Source organism: Siniperca chuatsi, linkage group LG4, assembly GCF_020085105.1.
Source record: "Siniperca chuatsi isolate FFG_IHB_CAS linkage group LG4, ASM2008510v1, whole genome shotgun sequence".
Taxonomy (NCBI): Eukaryota; Metazoa; Chordata; class Actinopteri; order Centrarchiformes; family Sinipercidae; genus Siniperca; species Siniperca chuatsi.
The window spans coordinates 3,497,514-3,518,749 of record NC_058045.1 but is presented as its reverse complement, the minus strand read 5'-3'; the positions used below and the strand labels follow the sequence as shown (position 1 = coordinate 3,518,749).

Below are 21,236 nucleotides of genomic sequence, written 5' to 3'. Positions count from 1 at the left end.
ATCATCAACCGCACCAGATATGTTTGTTAACAGATTAAATCTTCATTGCACAACATGGGACTAATATCCTACAATCTAGCGTTAAATATTACATTTACACATAAAATTAGGATTTTCTACAAAACGTAGTGTTTGTTGTCAAAACTAAGAGCCAGTCAGATTAGATCTTTGATCAGGTGACAGCCATCATCCCCTGGGTCTTGCAATCGGTGGAGAGCAGCTGCAGCACCAGGCTCTAAAAACTGCGGCCGCCTCGATCTTGTGAGGTTATTGTTGCCCACGTGTGCATGACGTCAGAGCAAGTCGGGACCAAGCAGGACACAAATCTAACTGCACAGGCCTGTCTCATCTCAAATGAGCCTAATAAAAGTGAGGGGGGTAGCGTGTGTCCACCCTTGGTTATATGACATAGTTAATTTTAACCACGTTGTGAAAAATTTGGGGGTGAAATTAGACAGCAGTCTAAAAGTTGATAAGCAAATTGATTCTGTGGTCAGGGCAAGCTTCTTTCAGCTCCGCCTCCTAGCAAAGGTTAAACCCCTCTTGAGCCGTTGTGACCTGGAGAAATCTATCCATGCTTTTGTTAGTTCCCGCATAGACTACTGTAATGCGCTCTATGTGGGAGTTAACCAAGCTGGTCTTCATGGTTTGCAGCTTGTGCAAAATGCTGCGGCCCGCCTGCTCACTAACAGTCGGACACACGAGCACATCACACCTGTCCTGTACTCCCTGCACTGGCTCCCTGTCCAGTTCAGAATTCATTTTAAAATTTTGACATTTGTTTTTAATGCAGTCAATGGCCTTGCTCCTTCCTATCTGTGTGAGATTTTGAGCCCTCACCGACCCGGCAGAGCTCTACGATCTGCTGGGCAACATCTGCTGGAGGTCCTCCGGTCCCGGTGCCGGCAGTGGGACGACCGTTCTTTTGCAGTGGCCGGTCCGAAACTCTGGAACTCTCTGCCCGTTGACTTATGTTCCATCACTGACCTGCCTTTGTTCAAAGCCAAACTTAAAACCCACTTATTTAGAATAGCTTTTAACACTTAGTGGCCCTGTGACACTTCTCTTTATCTTAATGTTGTAATGTGCTCTGCTGACCTATTTGTCTACTTTTTTATTATTTGTTATTATCATTATTATATTTTATCTTGCTTTTAATGTTGTACAGCACTTTGGTTCAGCTTTGGTTGTTGGAAGGTGCTATAGAAATAAAGTTTGATTGATTGATTGATTGATTAACTTGTCCAACAGAAATTTCAAGTCAATGTTACATGTGGCTTATCTTATGCTGTGAGCATGTTAAATGATTGTGATTTTACAGCTAAAGGTCTTAACAGCATATAGGCTTTAAAAGAATGAGGGCACAGATGCATTCATACCTTCATTCTTGGTGTGCTATGTGAGGTATTTTGCTTTGCATACAGCAATAAGCACAAATCATTGTCACTATATATTGCGTGTTAAAGATATGCATTTGTCCCAGTCCTTCAGGCATTTTAACAGAAAGCACAGATGTCTTTTTATGTGGTCTTGGTCTTTTGCTGACTGCAATGAACTAAGACTTCTTCACTCAGCAGTTCTGCTCTTTCAGTTTACCTGTGATTAAAAGTAAACTATTGACCTTCATTGTATGACCATGTGACATTTCCAAAAAATGGGAAAGTGATCACAGAAAGATGAGCATGTGGAGAATTTCTTGTTTTCCTCAAAGCAAAAAGCTTTGCTGAGCCTGAGTGGCCTTAAAAACACTCCTACCCTTTGTTCAGGTGTACTTCTCCCTGCATTCTCTTACAGTAGTGTAATTTTGAATGCCTCATTACAACAGCCACCACCCAAAAACAGGCTCATTATAGCACATGCTCAAAAATTAAGACCACTTAACAGATGCTAGGTGCATTTTAATCAACAGAAACTAAAGGCTAAGACACATGCAAAGTATTTGTCTGAGATACCTCTGCATGTCAACACAAGTGTACATTTTTCACTTTTTGAGCTATTTTGTAATACTTCTGCTCCATTCTTTTTATGTATTTGTTTCTCTACTGCTTTGTGTTTTTATCTTAATTGTCCTGTTTTATGATTCTACTGATGACACCCCTATATATCTGACTGTCTCTGACCTCTTTAGTGACACGTTTTCACACTTAAGTGGAAACAGTAAAGTGTAACCTTGAATTTCCTTACGTGTCACCACCGCCAATGATGGACTGACTGTGAGCTCTTCTTCTGTTCCTGGCAGTAACTGTCGGACCATTCACTGTCAAGGCCCTTTGAAGGCTAAATGAAAGGGGTCACTTTTGGGTGGGGAGGTTGAGCTGCCTCATTCCTCAGTCACAGAGAAGCAGCGAGGGACTGGTCATTACCATTTCAATCAGAATCCAAGTGAATTCAGTTCAGAAACAAAGTAAATGGATTGCAATTTATATCAATTTGAGATGCTCTTATCTAAAGCAGATCAAATACACTGTAGGGCATGGTTTTCAGATACCACTGCAGAGTCAATGAGCATTGTGGGAGCTAATGAATCTTTGTTTTTTGTTTAATTTTCTCCATTGGCTTACAGAGACAATATTCAGTATGCAAACATTGATAGTATTTGTAGTAAGCAGCGGCAGTGTTAATAATTTGGAAAGCCTGATTTGAATGCGTGCTTTCTTTTTTGAGGGGTGATTTTTCATATTCCAGTTATTAGCTGACACTCATAGGCTGTGCACCATAGAATAGTACAATAGAGTAAGATTAACTTCAGTTTAATTGAAGTAATATCACTAAAACTACAGGACAGTGGTAGCAAGTAGTAGAGCCCTGGCAGTATGACTAGAATTATTATGCAAGCCAGTGTTGGTAAATTAATTTTTAGAAATAGGAGCTACGATACGGTAAGTGGTTGAAGGGATTTTTTCCCTTCAAGATAAGATCAAATTAGAGATAATAGAGGAGCCAAATGAGGGAACAAAACTGATTTAGGAGGTGCATGGTGATGTGAGGTGCTTGAAGAGTGATGGAAGATAGAAAGTGGCTCTGATGCTCCGTCTTCAGCGGAACTACAGGGTTATACATTAGATGCGTATGAGTCCAAATCTGCGAATACTATCTGACCCTGGTAATAGTTATCTAGGATGTTCTTGTTTTGTTCAGCCATGCACTACTGATCACTCCCCTGTTGTCACCCAAGGCATATACACTCTGCAAATCTCTAGATTCATCAACTTCACTGTCGTACTACAAGCAGCAAGGCTTCAAATAGAACGGACAGTTACCATTTTTACAAAGTGTGTGGTTTGATCAAAGGATGCACGTTTTAAGCAATTTCCTTAACTGGTCTTTGGCCATGTTAATAATCAATAATTTATTGGTCATAGAAAACGCATGTTTTTTTCCCGCCATGAAAGCTTTGTTTAAAAAGTTGGCTGTTTTTGCAAAACGTAAATTGGTTATTTTTAGCCACTATGTGTAGGATTGCAAGATTCTTTACTTTGGCACACCTCAATGGTAGTATAAAAAAAAACAAACAAAACAAAACAAAAAAAAACTTAGGCAGACAGCAGTACACACTGCTATCACCCAAACCCTGCAAGTAGGATTAGGATTGATAAAATATCAAAACTGCTTTTTATTGAATTCAGTATCGTATCCATTTACTGAATCTGAATTCTTTCGAACCCCTCATTGACTCCATTTGGATTCAGATTTAAACATTTGTAACTAAAGCTAAAAATAACAAAAGCTCAAACTGTACTTTTTTTGGCTGAGAAATCAGAGACACTACAGTGGCAGATACTGACCAATACTTCAAATTCAATCAAATTCTGAAAGGGATTAATCAATCATTGATTAATTAATAGCATGCATAGTTTGATTCATACATGTGGCACATATTTATGTATCTATTATGTATGACAGAAATGGTGCTAGGTTTTTTTTAAAGGTGGCAGGGTGGTGTGTTGGGTTGAGATCCTTCTCCAAGGATCTTGTGGTGCCCAGTTAGCAACCTGTCATTTCAAACTCAGACCAATCTGTCAAGCGTTGAGTGACAGCCAGTTTTCAGAGAAAAAAGAAAAAGGGTCTTGACTGACAGAGGTTCAAGAGTACTTAATAAATTCACTACATATCTTTTTTCCTGTGTTACTAAAGTTTTACAATGTAATGAAATTGTTGTAGTTAAAGTTTTTTTATGTCTGGAAAAAAGTGAAATCCTCTGGTCTGTCTGTGTGGCTAGAAGAACTGCTCGACTTTGAACCTGAGCCTCTTTGTAGAGGGAGAATGAGCTTATGTGCTTTGATTCACAAAAGAGGAGAGTCATGCCGCTTCTTTCCTTTGTGTATTAGATTCTCAGTGCATAAAGAGAAGTGTTTTTTCAGAGTGAAGTATTGGGTTGTGTGTTTGACTGGATAAATATGATGCGCATTAGCCCGCCATTTGTGCCAGCAGCTGATCTCATTACAATACTCCATACATAATAAACCATACCTTTACATACATGCCTACATTTGCAATGTCAGTGATACAGTTATCCTTTGTATCCATTTACATAACCCAAAGGTTGATATGCTGCTGTTTCTGTTCTGTTTCTCTTGTTGTATTTCATTACTATTTACTGCTACAACAGCCTAATTTTCTCAACAGGATCATTACAGTTTCATTCTGTCTTTGTGGATGCATGCCTTGCATATCAATAGGGCTTTCCAGTGTGTGTATGTGAGTGAAGAGCCTCTAGTCAGTTCTGTCAGTCATGAAAATAGTAACACAGAAACATTATAGAGACAATGAAACTTTAAAAAGCTAAATATCTAAGATTTGTTTCCTTTTAATCTAGAGCTAGAGAACAAGAAATCTTTTTAAAACTAAAATTGCAATGTGGAAGAGCAAAATGTTTAAATTGCAAGAGCTGTTGAAAGTTTGGTGAAAGTTTTTGATGGCAGTGAAAATATTTCCTGTTTTTGGCAAATTAGGTCAGGTGTACCAAATTAACGTTAATTGAATGAGTTGGTCAAACTACAAAATGAAACTCTGGTTAATATGCTATATGCATGCTGGTGTCTGGATCTTACACTCGGCCAAAGGTGGTTTCCTCAAGTCTTTATCATTTTGATATTGTAAAAGATATGTGGAGTGGACTGCGTATTTTTGCTGTTTATCTTTCTTTAAATAAACCCAACCATGTCAGTTTCAAACAGGTAACTAGTTAGCAGCTAGCTAGCTAGGTAGTTGTCAAGTTTGACTACATGATGGAGAGCTGGCAGATAGTGAGCAGTAGTTGGAAACTCACTGTTACAGTTTTAAGCTTTTCACCTAAAAGCTCTGAAGTAGTTCCTTCAGAAGATGCCTGTCAGTCTGTGAAGCTAACATTAGCTCAAGCAGCTAAAGTAAAGAGCTGTCAACTGTGTCATTTGGGGTCATAAGTCACATGTCAAAACTTTTCATAGTCATTCACTTTTCATGACTTAACAACAGGTTGCCATTATTACAGTATGTGGAAAACTATGTAGCCTTCGAATATTATTTTTATTTGTTGAAAAGTATCGTAATTACGACTAATGTAATATTGTGCTTAGTTGGTAAACCTCTCATGAAAACTAGCAAATTTGAATTTGAAGTACAACTGCATTATTGTATCGGATTTTTTCATGTAGAAACTAGATTAGGTTTGTGATTATGATGGGTACACACTCGTCTTGTTTAATATTTATACCAATAATACACTTCTGGAGTTTTAGATTATGGAAAATAATTACAATTTAAATTTGATTTGATAATGCAAAGAGATGTGTCTCAGGGTGTGTGAATCTGTTTGACTGCTGTTGTTCAGCACCAAAACATGCCTTGCTAATCAGAAACAGGGAGACGATCAAATCCAGCAAATCCAAATCTTTTGAAGAAAGTGTCTTTGCTTTCCTCCCGACTCTGGATCTGATCCAGCATATAAAGGATTTTTTCTAATTGTGGTGGCATATTCTAGCTCGTGAGATGGAGAGATGCGAGGCCTCTAGGCATGATGAAAGGAAAGAGCTCAGAGGAGGAGTAGCCTATTAATAGTAGGACTGTGTGTGTGTGTGTGTGTGTGTGTGACTGAAGATTGAAGAATCTGGATCAAAAGATCCCCGGGGATGTTGACACACACACACATACACACAGAAGTAATTGCGTCATTCGAGCTAACAAAGCTTCTCCCAAGACAGACGAGCACCTTCTTGAATTATATGAGCCAGATAATAGTATTTCCATCAGAGGAGTTTTTCCAGCTTTCTCAGTTACAACACATGTACCCCCCCGTCCCTCTATGGACTCATAAATAGACTTTGTTTTGACTGATTTTTCTGATCTGATCTGTCCATTTTTCATCTAGAGACATGCAGCTCGTGCCATTAGCCAATTCTCCCTGAGTTCTGACCAGCTGTATGATTGATCAAGGTCTCCTGAGAAAACTAATATGTCAGTGGCAGTGACTGAACACAGGCGAGGTGGAGGAAATGAGGGAGCTAGAGCTTTTTTATTTATTTATTTTCTAACCTTTATTTATTCAGGGAAGTTTCACTGAGAGGAAGCCTGTCTTTTGCAGGAATGCCCTGATCACACTGGCACAGTTACTCATTCACACCTGAAAGCTGCCTAGTACAACCAAAGTCTGATCTGCTGGCCACTGAGCAGCTCTGAGGTTAAGGGTCAAGGGCACCTCAGTGGTGTTAATAAAGGAGGGGCAAGCGCTGCTTTTTCACTTTCCCCACCCAGATTTATCCTGCTGGTTTGGGGATTGAACCGATGACCTCCCAGTCACAAGCTGGCTTCTCTAACATTGAGGCAACCACTGCATAAATCTCAAGTAATGACTAAATCAGTGGTATTGATCAACAACTAGGTTTATTATGCTTTGCATGTTAACTATACTGTTGGGCAGTAGTTTGCACGCAGAGAAAGATGGAAAGAGTGCAGGTGAGTGTTTTAAGGATTTTCAGAAATATGGGCTCAGTTGTGACCTTGACAGCGGGCAAAAGGAGGCGGAGGTGTTTTAGGAGGTTGTGTGTGTGTGTGTGTGTGTTTGTGTGCATTTGGCTATGAAGGGGTTTAGGCTGTAAAAGCCTGATAAGCCGAACCACAGGCCCAATCACACTCCTGCCACCTCACCCACTGACATAATGATTCAACACAGCTGTCAGCTGTCTGCAAGACGACAGCCATATGTGTACATGTGCTGTATGTCCATATATATCTGTGTATTTGTACAATAGCCGTGTGTGTTTCTCTCGTCTGTTTGCATGTGGATATATGCATGAATGTGCATTGTGCATATGAGTATCTTTTTAAGTACTCAGCATTTGTGCGTCAGTGAGGCTGTGCAGAAGATTGTCCACATCTCATGTTTGTGTGTGTGTTTGTGCGGGGGTGGATAGGCGAGCAAAGGTGGAGCCAGAGAGGAGGATGGAGAAAAGGAAGGAGCAGGGTCCCCTGTGTTTCCCAACCTTGGTTAGATTGTGCTGGAATTAAATTTCACAACAAAAACAAACAGCGGGAGACGGACAGGCCCACCTCCTTCCCTCCCACCTCCATCATTCTTTTCATCCCTCCTGATCTCCTCCCTCCCTCCCTCTCTTTCTACCCCACCCTGCTTTTGCTTCTCAGCCACTGTCCTCTCTTTTCCTACCTTTTTTTTCTGTCTGCTCTCTCACCACAGCAAAGAGGCCTGATTTAACTAGCCAATTACACCACAGATGATGATGTTCCTTCAGGCTGTGTGAATAAATTCAAGTCTGTATGATGTCAGAGGTCACCAGGCAGGGATGTGTGACTCCTCACCCCACACATTATTTGGCCAAGATGTGTCTGGTTTAGTGCAGTTACCAGGATTTCACTCTAGCAGTGGCACTAATCAAACATTGATTTCAAAATTAAATGTCCGTAAGTGTAATACAAATATAATGTAAAAGCAAGATGTTAGCAGACTTGGTTATGTCCTTTATAAGAATTAATCAGGGCTGCAACTCACAATTATTTTATTCATCTTATGATCATTTTCTCAATTAATTGATGAATCTAAAAAATGTCCTTATGTCATTATTATTTCCAAGAGCCCAATATGACATTTTCATATTGTTTGTTTTGTCTGACCAACAGTTGAAAACCCAAATATGTTCTGTTTACTATCATATATGACAAAGAAAAACAGCTTTGAGAAGCTAGAACAAGAGAACGTTTGGCATTTTTGCTTGAAAAATACAGTGGTGTGAAAAGGTGTTTGCCCCTACCTGATTTTTTTTTTTTTTTTTTTTTTTTACATGTTTGTCACACTTAAATGTTTCAGATCATCAAACAAATTTAAATATTAGTCAGAGATAACACAAGTAAACACAAAATGCAGTTTTTAAATGAAGGTTGTTATTATTAAGGGAAAAAAACACTTTTTCACACCACTGTAAGTGAAACAATAAGTTGATTATCAAAATAGTTGCTGAATAACTTTCTGTCAATCAACTAATCCACTAATCTTTTCAGCTCTCGAAGCAATGTCTCTTTGCGACCCCTGTATCACACATGTCAATCGGTTACGAACATTTCCACCACATTTGAATAATTTTCAGAGACCAGAAGAGATAAAACTATCCAGTTGCTCACAAGAAAAAGCTAAGGTCAGAGAAAGAAAAGTCAGAAAAACTTTAGTTCTTTCTTATCCTATCAATCATCTCTTGACTCCTAAATTGGAAGCCACTGTGTGAGGGGACTTTTTGTCTTCCTTATTTTTTTATTGCTTGTGGAGTTGACAAATGGGTTGGCATGATATAAGCGTATCCTGCTCACTTTAACTTCTGTTGGGTTTGAGTTACTGTGAAATATCTCAAGTGACAGCTCCAAATGCAACAGGCCTTCGCCAGTTAATCTGTTTTTATTAAATACGTTGAATTCTGCCTGTAGTGGACACTTATTAGAACTGCATGATGGTTTTTGATAACTGGGAAAGTTTATTTAGTGGATGATGAATGCCATGACCAAACATTCCCTCGCTGTGTGTTGGTGTTTTTCCGTGGCTGATTGGAAACAGTTTCTTGCAAATGTGAATGCCACAGTCTTGTGAAACGAGCCCTTACTCACATTAGGCTAAGGGATTTTCACTTCACATGGGACAGTGATGCAAGATGATAGTAAGAGTGTCATAACAGTGTGTAAGATGTCTTAAATGACTGAATATACCTGCTCAAAGGGAAAAGCCCAACCAGTAAACATTCACATTTCCATGTATTATCTGATAAGAGTTCATGTCATGCCTCTGCACCAATGAACAACTTTCATTATCAAATTTTTAGGGTTGCAAAGTGAAAATCCCTTTAGTGAATGCAAAAAGAAAACAAATATTCATGCGCTAATCCAGTGACTTCATGGTTTTAGCTTTTCAAGCCACTACCTCCCTGTGCGACCGCTTTTTTTAATATCAGCTCACATGTCTGGACTTTGACCCGCAGTGAGTGAAGCTGTCATTTTGCCAGCTTTGCGGCTATGTCACCAGCCTTTCCCCAGGTACAGTGGAGTCGTCCTTGCAGCAGGGTCATGGCAATGCTCTGCTTAGTAGGGCACTGGAGTAGTCCACCTCTCCTGGGACACATCTCTGTTTAGCTGCACAGAGGTGACCTCTCACCTGCAGATTGGGAGGTTTGGAGTCATGCTGTGGGCTGCTGTGAATAACCTGCTGTTGACTAACACAGACTGTCTGTGTCTGCTTTTAGCTCTGCTTTTTATTTATCTGTCTGGTTTCTCATCTCATTAGTGCTTTCTGTACCTTCTCTCACTTGTATTCCCTCAGTCTTTACATTTTTCAGCATTTTCTAGGCGAGCCGACATGCACTCAATAATGTTCCTATTGAGATTAACAGTGCAACTGAGCCATTTGCTTTTAGGGCTTGACAATATCAATATGATGTTATTACAAATATATTTTATATTTTTATTATTACAAGTATTTTTATATAATATATATATATTTTTATATATGGAAGAGTTGGGAATTTCTGACAAAACGGTTAATTATTAAAATAATATTAAGTTCTTGTACGGCTACTAGTGTTAAGACACCTGAGAACTTACTGAATACTGAAAAAAAGTATTGTTTTGATATTAGTAAAGAAACTCGGGTATCGTATCGGCACTAGTATCACAAAACAATACCCAACCGTAGTGACATCATCTGATCTACATCTTCCTGATAGAACATGCTCTATGTCAGCACCTACACCTGCACTAATTGGTCATACAGTACCTGAAGAAATGCAAAGTAAACATAATCTTTCTGGCCTCTTGTTTACAAAACCAGAGTACTCTACATACTTTACTGTGATGATGCAACCACAATTGATTACAATCATAATTGACCTGGCAAAGATAAAGTAAAAGGTGGGCTTTTTTTGTGTGCATGTAAACACCATCACGGTCTCTCCCTATTTCCTCTCTTTCACTTTGTCTCTCGTCCTCTCTCTCTCTCTTCTCTCTCTCTCTCTCTCTCTCTCTCGCCCTCACACTCACACACACACACACATTGTCTCTCTCTCATCCTCTCAGCTGTGTGTATCCTGCCAGACGAGCTTGAGGCGGGAAAAGGAATGCAGCTCTGCTCTGTTTACCTCTTCCTCATTTTCTCGCTCCTGATACATTCATTCTCTCTCTCTGCCACCTCCCTCCTCTGTCTCTCTTAGCTCAGTCATTCAGCTCCGTGCACCGCTGTTGTTTCGTGAGGCTGGAGAGCCAGTGGGAAGCCTGTGTTTGGGGAAATAAGCGCTTGTGCTGGAGCCGGCTACTTCAGAGACAAACTAGATACAGTGGAGGGACGCAGGGGCTGTGGATTTTAACCTGCTCATTTTAAGAAGAGATGGATTTGTGGCACCTGTGAACTTTGGAGAGAATGTACTGCACATGTAAAAGACATAAACAGCTCCTATTTGGCATCAAGTATTGCTGGAGAAACGGAGGTCTCTGAAATCTGCTGCTTATCGTGAACACTCTCTGATGTAGATTTTCAACTGAGAGGTTGAAAACCCTGGAAGTGCGAGCCAAATCATTAAGAAGTAAGGTGGAGACACGTATTACGCATGATTTAACAGGCAAAAGATACAACTCAGCAAGGTTAACCTCAAAGACATCTGTTATACCTTATTACACCTGAGACGCAAAGAAAATGACTGGCTTGAGGCAGGATTAAAGGAGTAACCTTCACCTGGGGCAGTTGTCTGAGACTCTGCTGAGTAGTTGTGGCGTTGTCGAGGGGGGGTCAACAGGAGCTGACTTAATTTCCAGGTGTGTAAACCACACCAGACTTGACTCACCTGACATCATCCCTTCTCTGTTTGGGCTCATCCCCATAACTCATTTTCTCATCGCAACTTCTCAGTAATCCCTGCTCTCAGACCCACCACCACCTCTCGTTTTCTCCCCATGGAGCTACTCAAGAGGCGAGAGAAGAGACGCTGATTAATGTGACTCCCAGCAGCCTGTGTCTGATTCCACAGCACTAGAAATAGAAAGCCGAAAGAAACAGCGGCAGCACTTGTGAACTGTCATCACGTGGAACAAGAGAAACACCATGTGGAATCAATCTGGATACTGCAATCACATACCTCACCCTGGATATCCCTTCTACCATGCACCCTGCAGGTACGCTATCACAATGCCAACGTGTATCCAAACTCTGCTTGTGCTGTCCGTGCAGTTTCAGTAACTTGTTGGAGTCACTTGCTTTTTGCTTTAAGGTCTTTTGTCATTAATTGTTTTTGCACTGGGACAAAATTCTATGTATTTAACATGTTTGGTGATGAAAGTGATTCTTTAATCTTAAAGTGAACACTTTAATCTTTGGTGTCCCTCAGGGGTCAATGCTTGGCCCGCTGTTTGGAAAATTGTTATTGCCATTAGAGACAGTTGTTGATCCAATGAGTCTGATTTAATGCATCCTTGTTCATTGTACGCCTTGGCTTATAAACCATGGTGTTAGGCATTGTAGTCTCCAAAGCAGAGGTTGTGACCAAACTGGTTTGTCTGGAATGTTTTTTGGCACCTGGCTTTAACAGAACCAGGAAACTGGTTTTGCCTGTACAGAATAATAGAAGTTAGAGAATAGGCAGGTTTGTTGGTCAGTGTGACAGTAGTGCTGTTTTCAAGCACTGAGCTGTTCTCATGTTACCTAAAAAAACACTCCTACAGTAAGCTTGTTGAGCTTATTAGCCATAGTGTATTTGAACAAATGGCTATAAGCTGTTTTCTCTCTCTTAAAAACACTGGATTAAAACAGATTACATAAGATTTTACTGGTCCTCTTCCATATTGTCCCTGGTCCCCCCTCCCGCAGCAGTAATGACATCATTACATTTATCACAAGGTTTCAGATGTGACCCACTCTCAAATGAACACCATCAATCACCTCAATTCCCTGAGGGGAGAACAGACCCCTGCCTACGCTTCTTTTTCTGTTGGATACTGTAATAGTCTCTAACCTCTAAAGGCTGCTTGAGCTCAATCACCAGAATACTGATTCACCATTGCTAGTTATTTATGAAATCCCTGTGTGGTTGAGTATAATGAGGACATAGTGTAAAAATGAACAACATGATAAATGATAAACATGTAACATGCTATCTGTACTTCTGTGTACAGTTAGCATGTAGTGTGTATGTTGGCAAGTGCACATGCATTATAAGAGCTTAGCATATTTTTTGTCTTTATCAGTCCATGCTGTGCACATAGTTCATGTGAATTTGTGTTGGTGCACCAGCAGGAGGAGCGGTAGGGGTGGTCTGCACCGGGGGGCAGAGGGATTTAGCTGATGAGTGAGTCATACCTCAGACCACTGGGCAGGTCAATGACCTGTCAGATCAGCCAGCAGAGAGAGAGAGAGAGAGAGAGAGAGGAAGAGTGTACACAGGAATCCAGGAAATAGCCCTGAGCTCCAAAACAAACTAGCCATTGCTTTCCACTCCCACTCTAGTCTCTTATGGTGAAGTACTCTGACTCACACTATGAATGTTCCATCTGTAGCCCAGTCAACTCATGGATTTAAGTCAGTTAAGACATTTTGCTGCATAAATGCAATGTTTGACATGCTTAAGATGATGTGGAAACAAACTGGATAGCTGTAGGAGATTAACTATTTACTGTTTTATTTATCTTCTTTTTCAGTGTCTATTTTTGATAACAAATCGGTGTCCTCCTTGTTGCTTCAAAGTCATTTGTGCCCTGTTTCCCATCTTCTCATCTTGATTTTTAATCCTCTTTTGGGATTTACAGTTTTCTGTTCACCTGTGCATGCCTCTATATTGGAAGATTGACTGCTGAGTAAAATATTCAAGTTTAACACCTATAATCTCACTGACAAAAGATGGAAAATGCTTTTTAGTTTAGAGTTAAGATGTTAAGGTAACATTTTATATGATACGAGGAAGAGGACAGCACCGAAATTAAATCTTTGTTTTTCTTGGAGGAAGAAGCGATAAGGCTGCAACATTTCACTTGTCACTCCAATAAAATTATGAAGTGTTGTAACCATTTTATTTGAGCCTCTCTCTAAACTGTCAAACCCCTGCTCATGTAATTGAAATAGCTTTTTTAATAATAAAGACTAAAAATTAAAATATTACCTTAGAGAGATAGAAGCATTGGCAGTATAATGAAGCTCGTTCTATGAACTCAGTAAAAGTTCAGAGATCCCTTAGCGAGGCTGATCTAGTTAATGATTCCCTCACCTGTCAACAGGCACATCGTTGACACTGCCAGACTCCGCCCCCATTCCTCTGCTTAATCCAATGTGTTTACATTCAAATGACAAGGTGTTTATTCGCTGTTTGAGGAAGTCCTTAGCCAGACTCCATTGTTTGGTCCGCTAATCCAGCATAAGCCAGCAGCATCAGTCAACCGTGTAGGCTTGAGGTGAGCGTGAAAGCTTAATGAGGGCCTGCGTGTGTTTGACTCAGAGTATTGATTGTATTTGTGTTTGTGTGTGTGTGTGTTGGGGGGGTATTGCGTGGAGGGCTGGTAATTGAGTGTTCATGTGTCGTGTTTTCTGAGTGGGCCAATCAACTGTGTTCGAAAGGTGTCGATAGGCTGAACATATTTGATCTGCGCAAGAAATTCTTCATAAGGATATTGGGAGATTAATAAGTTAGACGGTGTATATTTATGTTTGCATCATATTTCGCAGTGTTTACAGAGAATATTCATTGGATATGATCAGAAAAAGTACAAGAGTGTGACGGGGCGTGACGTGACAAAGGTCATGACACAGATTCAAGCTTGCAACACTGCATGTGCCGAGTTACTCAGACATCACAGAGGTGTGTACCTGTGTGCACATAACCTGCATGTGAGGATCTGTGTGCGTGCGCACGTGCAGTGCTGTCAAGCTCACAATGGCTCAGAGATATAAGTGGATTTGGGCTGGTGGCCCAGTAGGGGGTGAATGGAGCAGATTGTCTGAAAGCCTTTGCCTCATCCCTACACATACACACACACACACACACACACACACACACAGACAAAGTGCTCTAACACGCTTGCTCCTACACCTATATATACATAGACACAATCATTGAATTGGGTTTATCTTAAGAGCCACCTTAACCTCTCTCAAATATTTAGTTGGCAAAGTGTGTGTGATCTCCTGCTAATCTCTAAACGTGGACCGAATAATGTGTGTGACAAATGAAACTTGGCAAAATAAAATCTAGTACAGTGGCGCGATCCCTGTCATCTTTAATTTAGGTCATGAAATACATTTGCGTAAAAAGTTTCAAGGAATAAAGATGAGCTTTTAGTGTTAAACTTCATCTAAGGCAAAGCAGAAATAACTGAGTGAGTGAGAAAGGTAAATACTGTAAATGTGAGTGAGTAGCAAAGAGACTACTGTATATGTCCAGAGGCAAAACACTTAGGAAGAAATTGCCCTGACAGTTGGTAAAATATCTTGTGAAATTAAAAACTGATGCTCCTTAAAATTTGGAGAATCCTTTTTCACATTTCAGCCTCTTCACATTTTTCCTCAGTGAACTACCAAATATTATCATATGAATGCTATTGCTCTATATTAAAGGCCACTGTACTGTACAGTATTGATTCATGGGAGCATTTGACTGAGATATTCTTGCCCAGTTTGTTCTGGGCAAGAAAAATGGCATAGGTTTTTAATAATAAAACAACTGAATACATAGCCTGAAGCAGTATAAATGTTGGAAACCATGCAGCCAGGCATTAGAGAGTGTGCCACATTCACATTACCAACCAGCATAAACTGAAAATAAGACAATTGAGGGTTGGAGCATAGATTATTTTGGGACAAAGTAAGGGGAAATGGCCCTGCCTCCAGCTTCCAGTACCCGGAAAGAAGGTAAAACAAATCTTAGATGCTAAAATTAACCAAAAATCAGATTAAATGTGTCCAAAATTTTATTTACCACCCTGGTGCACACACACTTGAATTCGTTGTGTATTTTTTTCACAACATTAAAACAGAGAATTGCACGGGAAATGTGCACAGAAAATGGCACAGTACAGTACAAGCATCTGACCTAGCATCTTAACTTGGGAGTCTCCAGGAGAATCTGTCATTCAGTCTCTATAGCTGTCCTCTTCTCCTACTGAGTGTTGACACACTGCTGTGGCTGGATGTTTGATGCGACTGACACTTTGACAAAATGAATTCCCTACAAGTCATTCTCAGGGAGGGCGACCTTATGTCACAAAGTGCCGGGCTGTCACAGCAGCAGATTTGGATGGGACTGCACTAAAGAGAGAGAGCTGATATGGCTGTGGTTTCTTTGACATTGTGGTTTGTCTGTGGCAGTGGTGATGTGGTAAAAAGATGATGAGTTAACTGTTGATTCAGTCAGTTTTCATTACAGTAGTCAGAAACCACAGGAAAGCAGTAATCCTGGTTTCTTATGTAAACAGGAAAAGTTGACAAACCAGCTCCAGAACAAAATATATAATATATATACATAACTGGGGGATATCATATTGTGTTTAGTTATCAACAGAAAACTATTCAACAACAACTTTGATAAAACAAAATAAGTATGAAGCTAAAGTGGCAAACATTTCCTGTTTCCAGTTTCTCAAATGTGAAGAATTTGCTGCTTTTTTCTGTTTTATATTATTGTAAATGTAATATATTTTGGACTGTTCATGAGACAAAACAGGCAAAGTCATCTTGGGCTCGCAGGAGTGATGGACATTTTTCACAATTTCCTGGCATTTTAAAGACTACATTTATTGATTAATCAAAGAAGAAATAGAAAGAGCAATCAATAATGAAAATGATTCCTAGTTGTAGCTCCAACCATGTTATCGTTTTACATAAATGTATTGTCCAAAGGAATAATTCTAAGCAAATGTTAATTAAAAACTAGAAGTTTTTATTACGTGTGAAGAGTTATGTCTGATGTAATGCATAACAGTGGAAGTTTGATGTTTAAATGGGATTTCTTTGCATACATTAGGCAAATATACACTCATATCAAAAATATTAACATCTTGATATTGATGCCAACTTTATCACCGAGGCAGGTAATCTGAAGATTTTGTTCAGAATATTATCAGATTGTGAATTTACACAATGAAGATTTATATTAGTTTCACAGTGTGGATAGTTTAACAGTTACTCTGTAGAAACTGTTTGGCATTTTGGGAACAGTCTGAACAATTACATTTTTGCTTACCCAGAAAGGGATTTTAGTTTGATAGTATTTTATTGTTGTTGTTAGATGAAAAGCTTGCATCTCCAGATTGTCAACATTTCAGTGACAGCCTTGTTTGTTTGAGCCTAAATACCATGCATTTTTCATTTGAGTCTAAGGGCCATAGAACTGTCTCAGCCTAAAGAGGAACAATGCAAACTCAGAATTCAAATTAAAATATAAAAGAAGATTGCTGACATTTTTCTAATGGCAGCAATTTCCCTGTGCTCATTAGCCAGATTAACTCTATCTACAGTATGTTTTTCTTGGCCAGGATGGTAAATTAGTATGATGTCCAACCTTTCAAGCTCATTTCACATTCTTAGATGGGACACTGTCCAAATGTCATCCTTCTTATAATTTTAGATGTGTCCTCATCTCAACCTGCTTAATTCATGAGAAGTGGGAGGAAATAAAAACAAGCAAAGTTGTTTTGTCTATGTAGCAGGGACATAGAGAGTTCACTGAAGGTTTGGTGGTTAAATCCATCCCAGAAAGCCGTTGGTGGTGAGTGTAATCTGTGGGGTTTTTTTAACGTTGTTTCATAAAATGTGGTGTGTGTGCTGTGACAGCAGTGACAGGATCAGGGCTGAGAGGGTAGAAGGCAGCTGTGAACTTGAGTAGTTTGAATTACAACAAGATGCGAAGGAAATGGGTTCATTAGAGTCAATAGTACAGTACATATGGACGGATCGTAGCCTAGAGCACCTCTCGAAGGCTGCTGACTTCAAAGGCTTCACCTCTGATTTTGACTGAACTGGATGAGCAGAGATGCTGAGCACTTGTTGGCGAAGTGTAGGTTTCTGTATGGGCCTCAGCTTGGGAAGGTAGGAGAGAATCAGTCACTTATATTGTCAAGAGCAATATCAGTACATTGGGATTTTGTCCTTAATATATATATATATATATATATGTATATGATAAGTCAGTATTCTCCTAAACAAATGTTAGATTGGAATATTAATTACATATTAAATATTAGATAAGACAGTAAAGGACAATGCTCTTTTTAGTGAAGATGCACATACAATATTTGTCTAAGATAAAGTATGAGATCTCTATCAACAAAAATTAAATGTGATTGCAATTAAGGTTATAATAATAATACAGCAAGTTACACAACATTTATATTTTTCATTAGACTACTATTAAGGTTCTAATAATAATACAGCAAGTTACACAACATTTATATTTTTCATTAGGCCACCAATAATTTGGAAAGCCTTTCTAGATATTTTCTAGATAAATATATAAAATGTCAGAAATAGCATTAACATGGTTTCATTTCGTTTTCTTTAAAGAACCTCTGACTTTTTGTCACTCCCCTATTTCTAAAACCAAACCTATGCCCTTACCTTTGATAAAGGAAAACTGACATAATCAAAGTTGTTAGTAAAGAAAGGTCTTGTGGTTTCTGCTAAGACAAGCTATCAGAATTTGATCGGTTCAAGTTCGCTATATCAACTTAAAAGGTGATGATATGTCAATTTTGTGTTCACAACTTGTTTGCGCTGCCCCCAAGTGGCCAAAAAAACTTATTGCATGGTTACAATTTTTTTATATTGAGCCATATACGTTTCGTTAATAGATTTTTCAAATTCTCAAATGTTACTTTTGGTTTTGTCCTCAAAAATCCAGTATCTTTCTGGCTTCAGTTTGTATTAGGGATGCACTGATCCCACGTTTTATCTCCTGATACTGATTCCAGTACCTAAGCTCAGGATATTGGCGAATACTGAGTTCCAATCCGATATTTGTGCTCTTTTTTTCTTTGTAAATTTAAAGTCTTTGTGCCGCATTGTCTGAAACTCAGTTGGAACATTTTTCTATATGTTAGATAATGTGACGCTGTAACTACACATAACTTCTTATCGTTCACATAGCATTCTCTTAATTATGAATTATTAATTAATTATTAATTATTTAAATTTGATTTATTTTGGTCAAGAAGCTTTATGAACATGACTTCACATTTTGTAACATCACTGACTAAGAAATTGTTTTTAACGTGAATTCATCATGTCTGGACAATATCTGAAACGTTTAATAAGGTCATTAATGGCACAGATGTGTATTTAATCGGTGCATTACAAATTATTTGTTGTCAGTATGGATGCACATTTATCCTGTTTGTTTAATCTCAAATGCAAGGGCCATTAGGTTGAAGCATGGGAGCCTTTTTCTATTTAGATGGTTCATTATGATATTAAGCACTAATTCTTAACATTAAGATGGTAATGTGTTGATGCACTCAGGGGAAATTAAACTGAATTGTATTGTTTTTTTCTATTGTAATTATTTTATTAAAGAGTGAATGGTCTTTACCAGACACTGCTAATATAGATGGATTATACAGAGTCTATAGTCTCTGCATATTTTAAGTAGCAGTTTTATCAGTAATGTGGGCTGGAGAAAAAACAACCCTTTACTTCCATTCCAGGAAGAGCTGGATGTGTAGGATTTTGATATCAGCCTGCTCCCTATTCTCCATCTGTTTGTCACTGAAACCCTTTGAGCTTGCCAGTCTCGCAGGTCTCACATTACACCCCAGCTGGCCCAGTCCGTGTGGGCAGCACAGCTCTAATCCCTGCCTAATCTGAGACAGTTTTGTGTGTAATCAAAGAATCCACTGTACATGCATGAAGAGGCGTGGCTGTGCATGAAAAACACACATACAGTTTACATACTATATGGTTTCCATCAAAACACAAAGACGGATTAGTGTTGTCTCTTATAGTTTTACTTTGACATTGTTTAATCTTTGTGATTTTTATATAATGTTGGCTTTTTATCCTTCAACAGACTAAGTAATAACTTTGCAGTGGTATCAGGCAGAAGGAGTGATTGGTTGCATCACCAAAGATTTAGTAGGCAGTCCAATAAGTAATCATGTACAGTAGCCCATATTCATATATATGACCTTAAAGAGACCCTGTCATAGGAATTCAAATGTTTGTCTGTTTGCAGTATATGCATATAGACATTTGAGACCCCAATTCAGAACTGGTGTAAAGCATCATTTATGCCCAACTGTTAGATCATTTAAGAGATTGATTCAGTGAGTGGGGATCACAGAGATAAACCCACCAACTGGCTGACTTCATATTTCTTTGCTTTAAAGATAATTTGAAAGTTGGTGCTTCCCAATGCTGTCCACTCCTCAGCACTTCAGTCAATACTGTTGAATTAATATTTTTAGCACAGCCATCACCATAGCAAGATGTGTGTTTGGATTAGCCTAGTTAGCATAAAAACTGGAAGCAAAGGGAAACAGCTAGCCTGGCTCTGTTCAAAGTGAAAAATATTGCCAATCATAACCTTAATTTACCTAATTTTAACCTGCGAAATGTAAAAATGTGTTGGTTTTAGGGGGGAGTTACATGTTGGAGCAAAATTGCTTCCACATCCATCAGACATGGAGCAGCCTATTTTTCACTCCTGAGAAAAATATCTGGTTCTTTAGCTAAATGCTACACTACAACTTGGTAACTTTATCTGTCTGCTGTTTGGTGCTGGGCAGGCAGCATACAGTGGGTTTATTGGAGCTTTATTGAGCTATATTTCTGAAGTTCTGTGTATTTTGGAAGGCATCGGAGGCCTGTCATAATAGCACTTTTATGTGTGACTTCGTGAAGCCCAGTATAGTATGTTTGGCACGGCAGCAAGGTGTTAAGTGCAAAAACTATCTGCTGTGGAGGAAAACCGTTAAGTAGGACAAATGGGACAACCCAAACACATTTCCATTGCATGTATTTCACTTCCCACATTGGCAACTCCAAACACGAAGAAACTCTGTCTCGTATTAGTCTCAACGGACTCAACGAGGGAAGCGTGGGCCAGAGCAGGACTGGAGTGATTCTCCTCAGTGTCAGTGGGTAGAATGGATTCCTCTCTCTACCTCCTAATGAGGCATGAAGTGCCATTGTATACCTGAATTTTGCCACAGAGGTCTATATTTCAGCAGCAGTTGCTCTTAAAAATAGATCCAGGCTATTGTATCCGGTAAATTAAAAAAGAAGCACATATCCAACTTGAGATTCAAAGCAGGGATGGATATTATTTTTTAGTGCCTGCATTATTCTGCTGTGTTCTGAAACTTTTATAGGCACATTTGCTTCTTGGGTAATAAATGCTATTGCAGATCTGTGTATCTCTGGGGAAGGAAGTGTTCACATCTTTGAAGCCAAGTTTCAGTGATGTGATAAATGTTGCCATAGTGGCCAGCCTCAGCAATGCAAATCTAACACTGATAAAAGTATAGATTTCTGAGTTAGTTTTCCTTTGGAGATTTTGTTTAAACATGGCTTTAAATTCATTTGGGGTTTTATACTTACTTGTCTGAAATAATCTGATGGTTCAAATTTGGGCTGTAGCCTATAATTCACCACTGCTGTTTTCTCAGACCAGGCCACCTGAGTGAGGCTTGACTCAGCAATAGCTGCAAGTCCTTCATCAGTCTCTGCACTGGATCCGTTTGGCCACAGTAGTGCTCTGCATTCAGAACGGTTTTGACAGAGCTCACAAAGCGCTTAAAGTGAAAAT

The 21,236-nt window shown here is 39.2% G+C and overlaps 1 protein-coding gene across 9 annotated transcripts in view; it reads left to right on the top strand.

The window, feature by feature from the left end:
- Nucleotides 1–21,236, top strand: part of LOC122874587 (pleckstrin homology domain-containing family A member 7-like) — a 134,352-nt gene that overhangs the window by 25,186 nt on the left and 87,930 nt on the right. The window contains exon 1 of one of the 9 annotated variants that reach the window (XM_044192643.1): nt 10,581–11,628. The exons of 7 other annotated variants lie outside the window; for them this stretch is intronic. In XM_044192643.1, the coding sequence (XP_044048578.1) occupies nt 11,558–11,628 (71 nt within the window). In that variant the 5' untranslated portion in view covers nt 10,581–11,557. Of the gene's footprint in view, nt 1–10,580; nt 11,629–13,788; nt 13,894–21,236 lie in introns of those variants that run through there. One more of the 9 variants, XM_044192647.1, reaches the window with a different exon arrangement.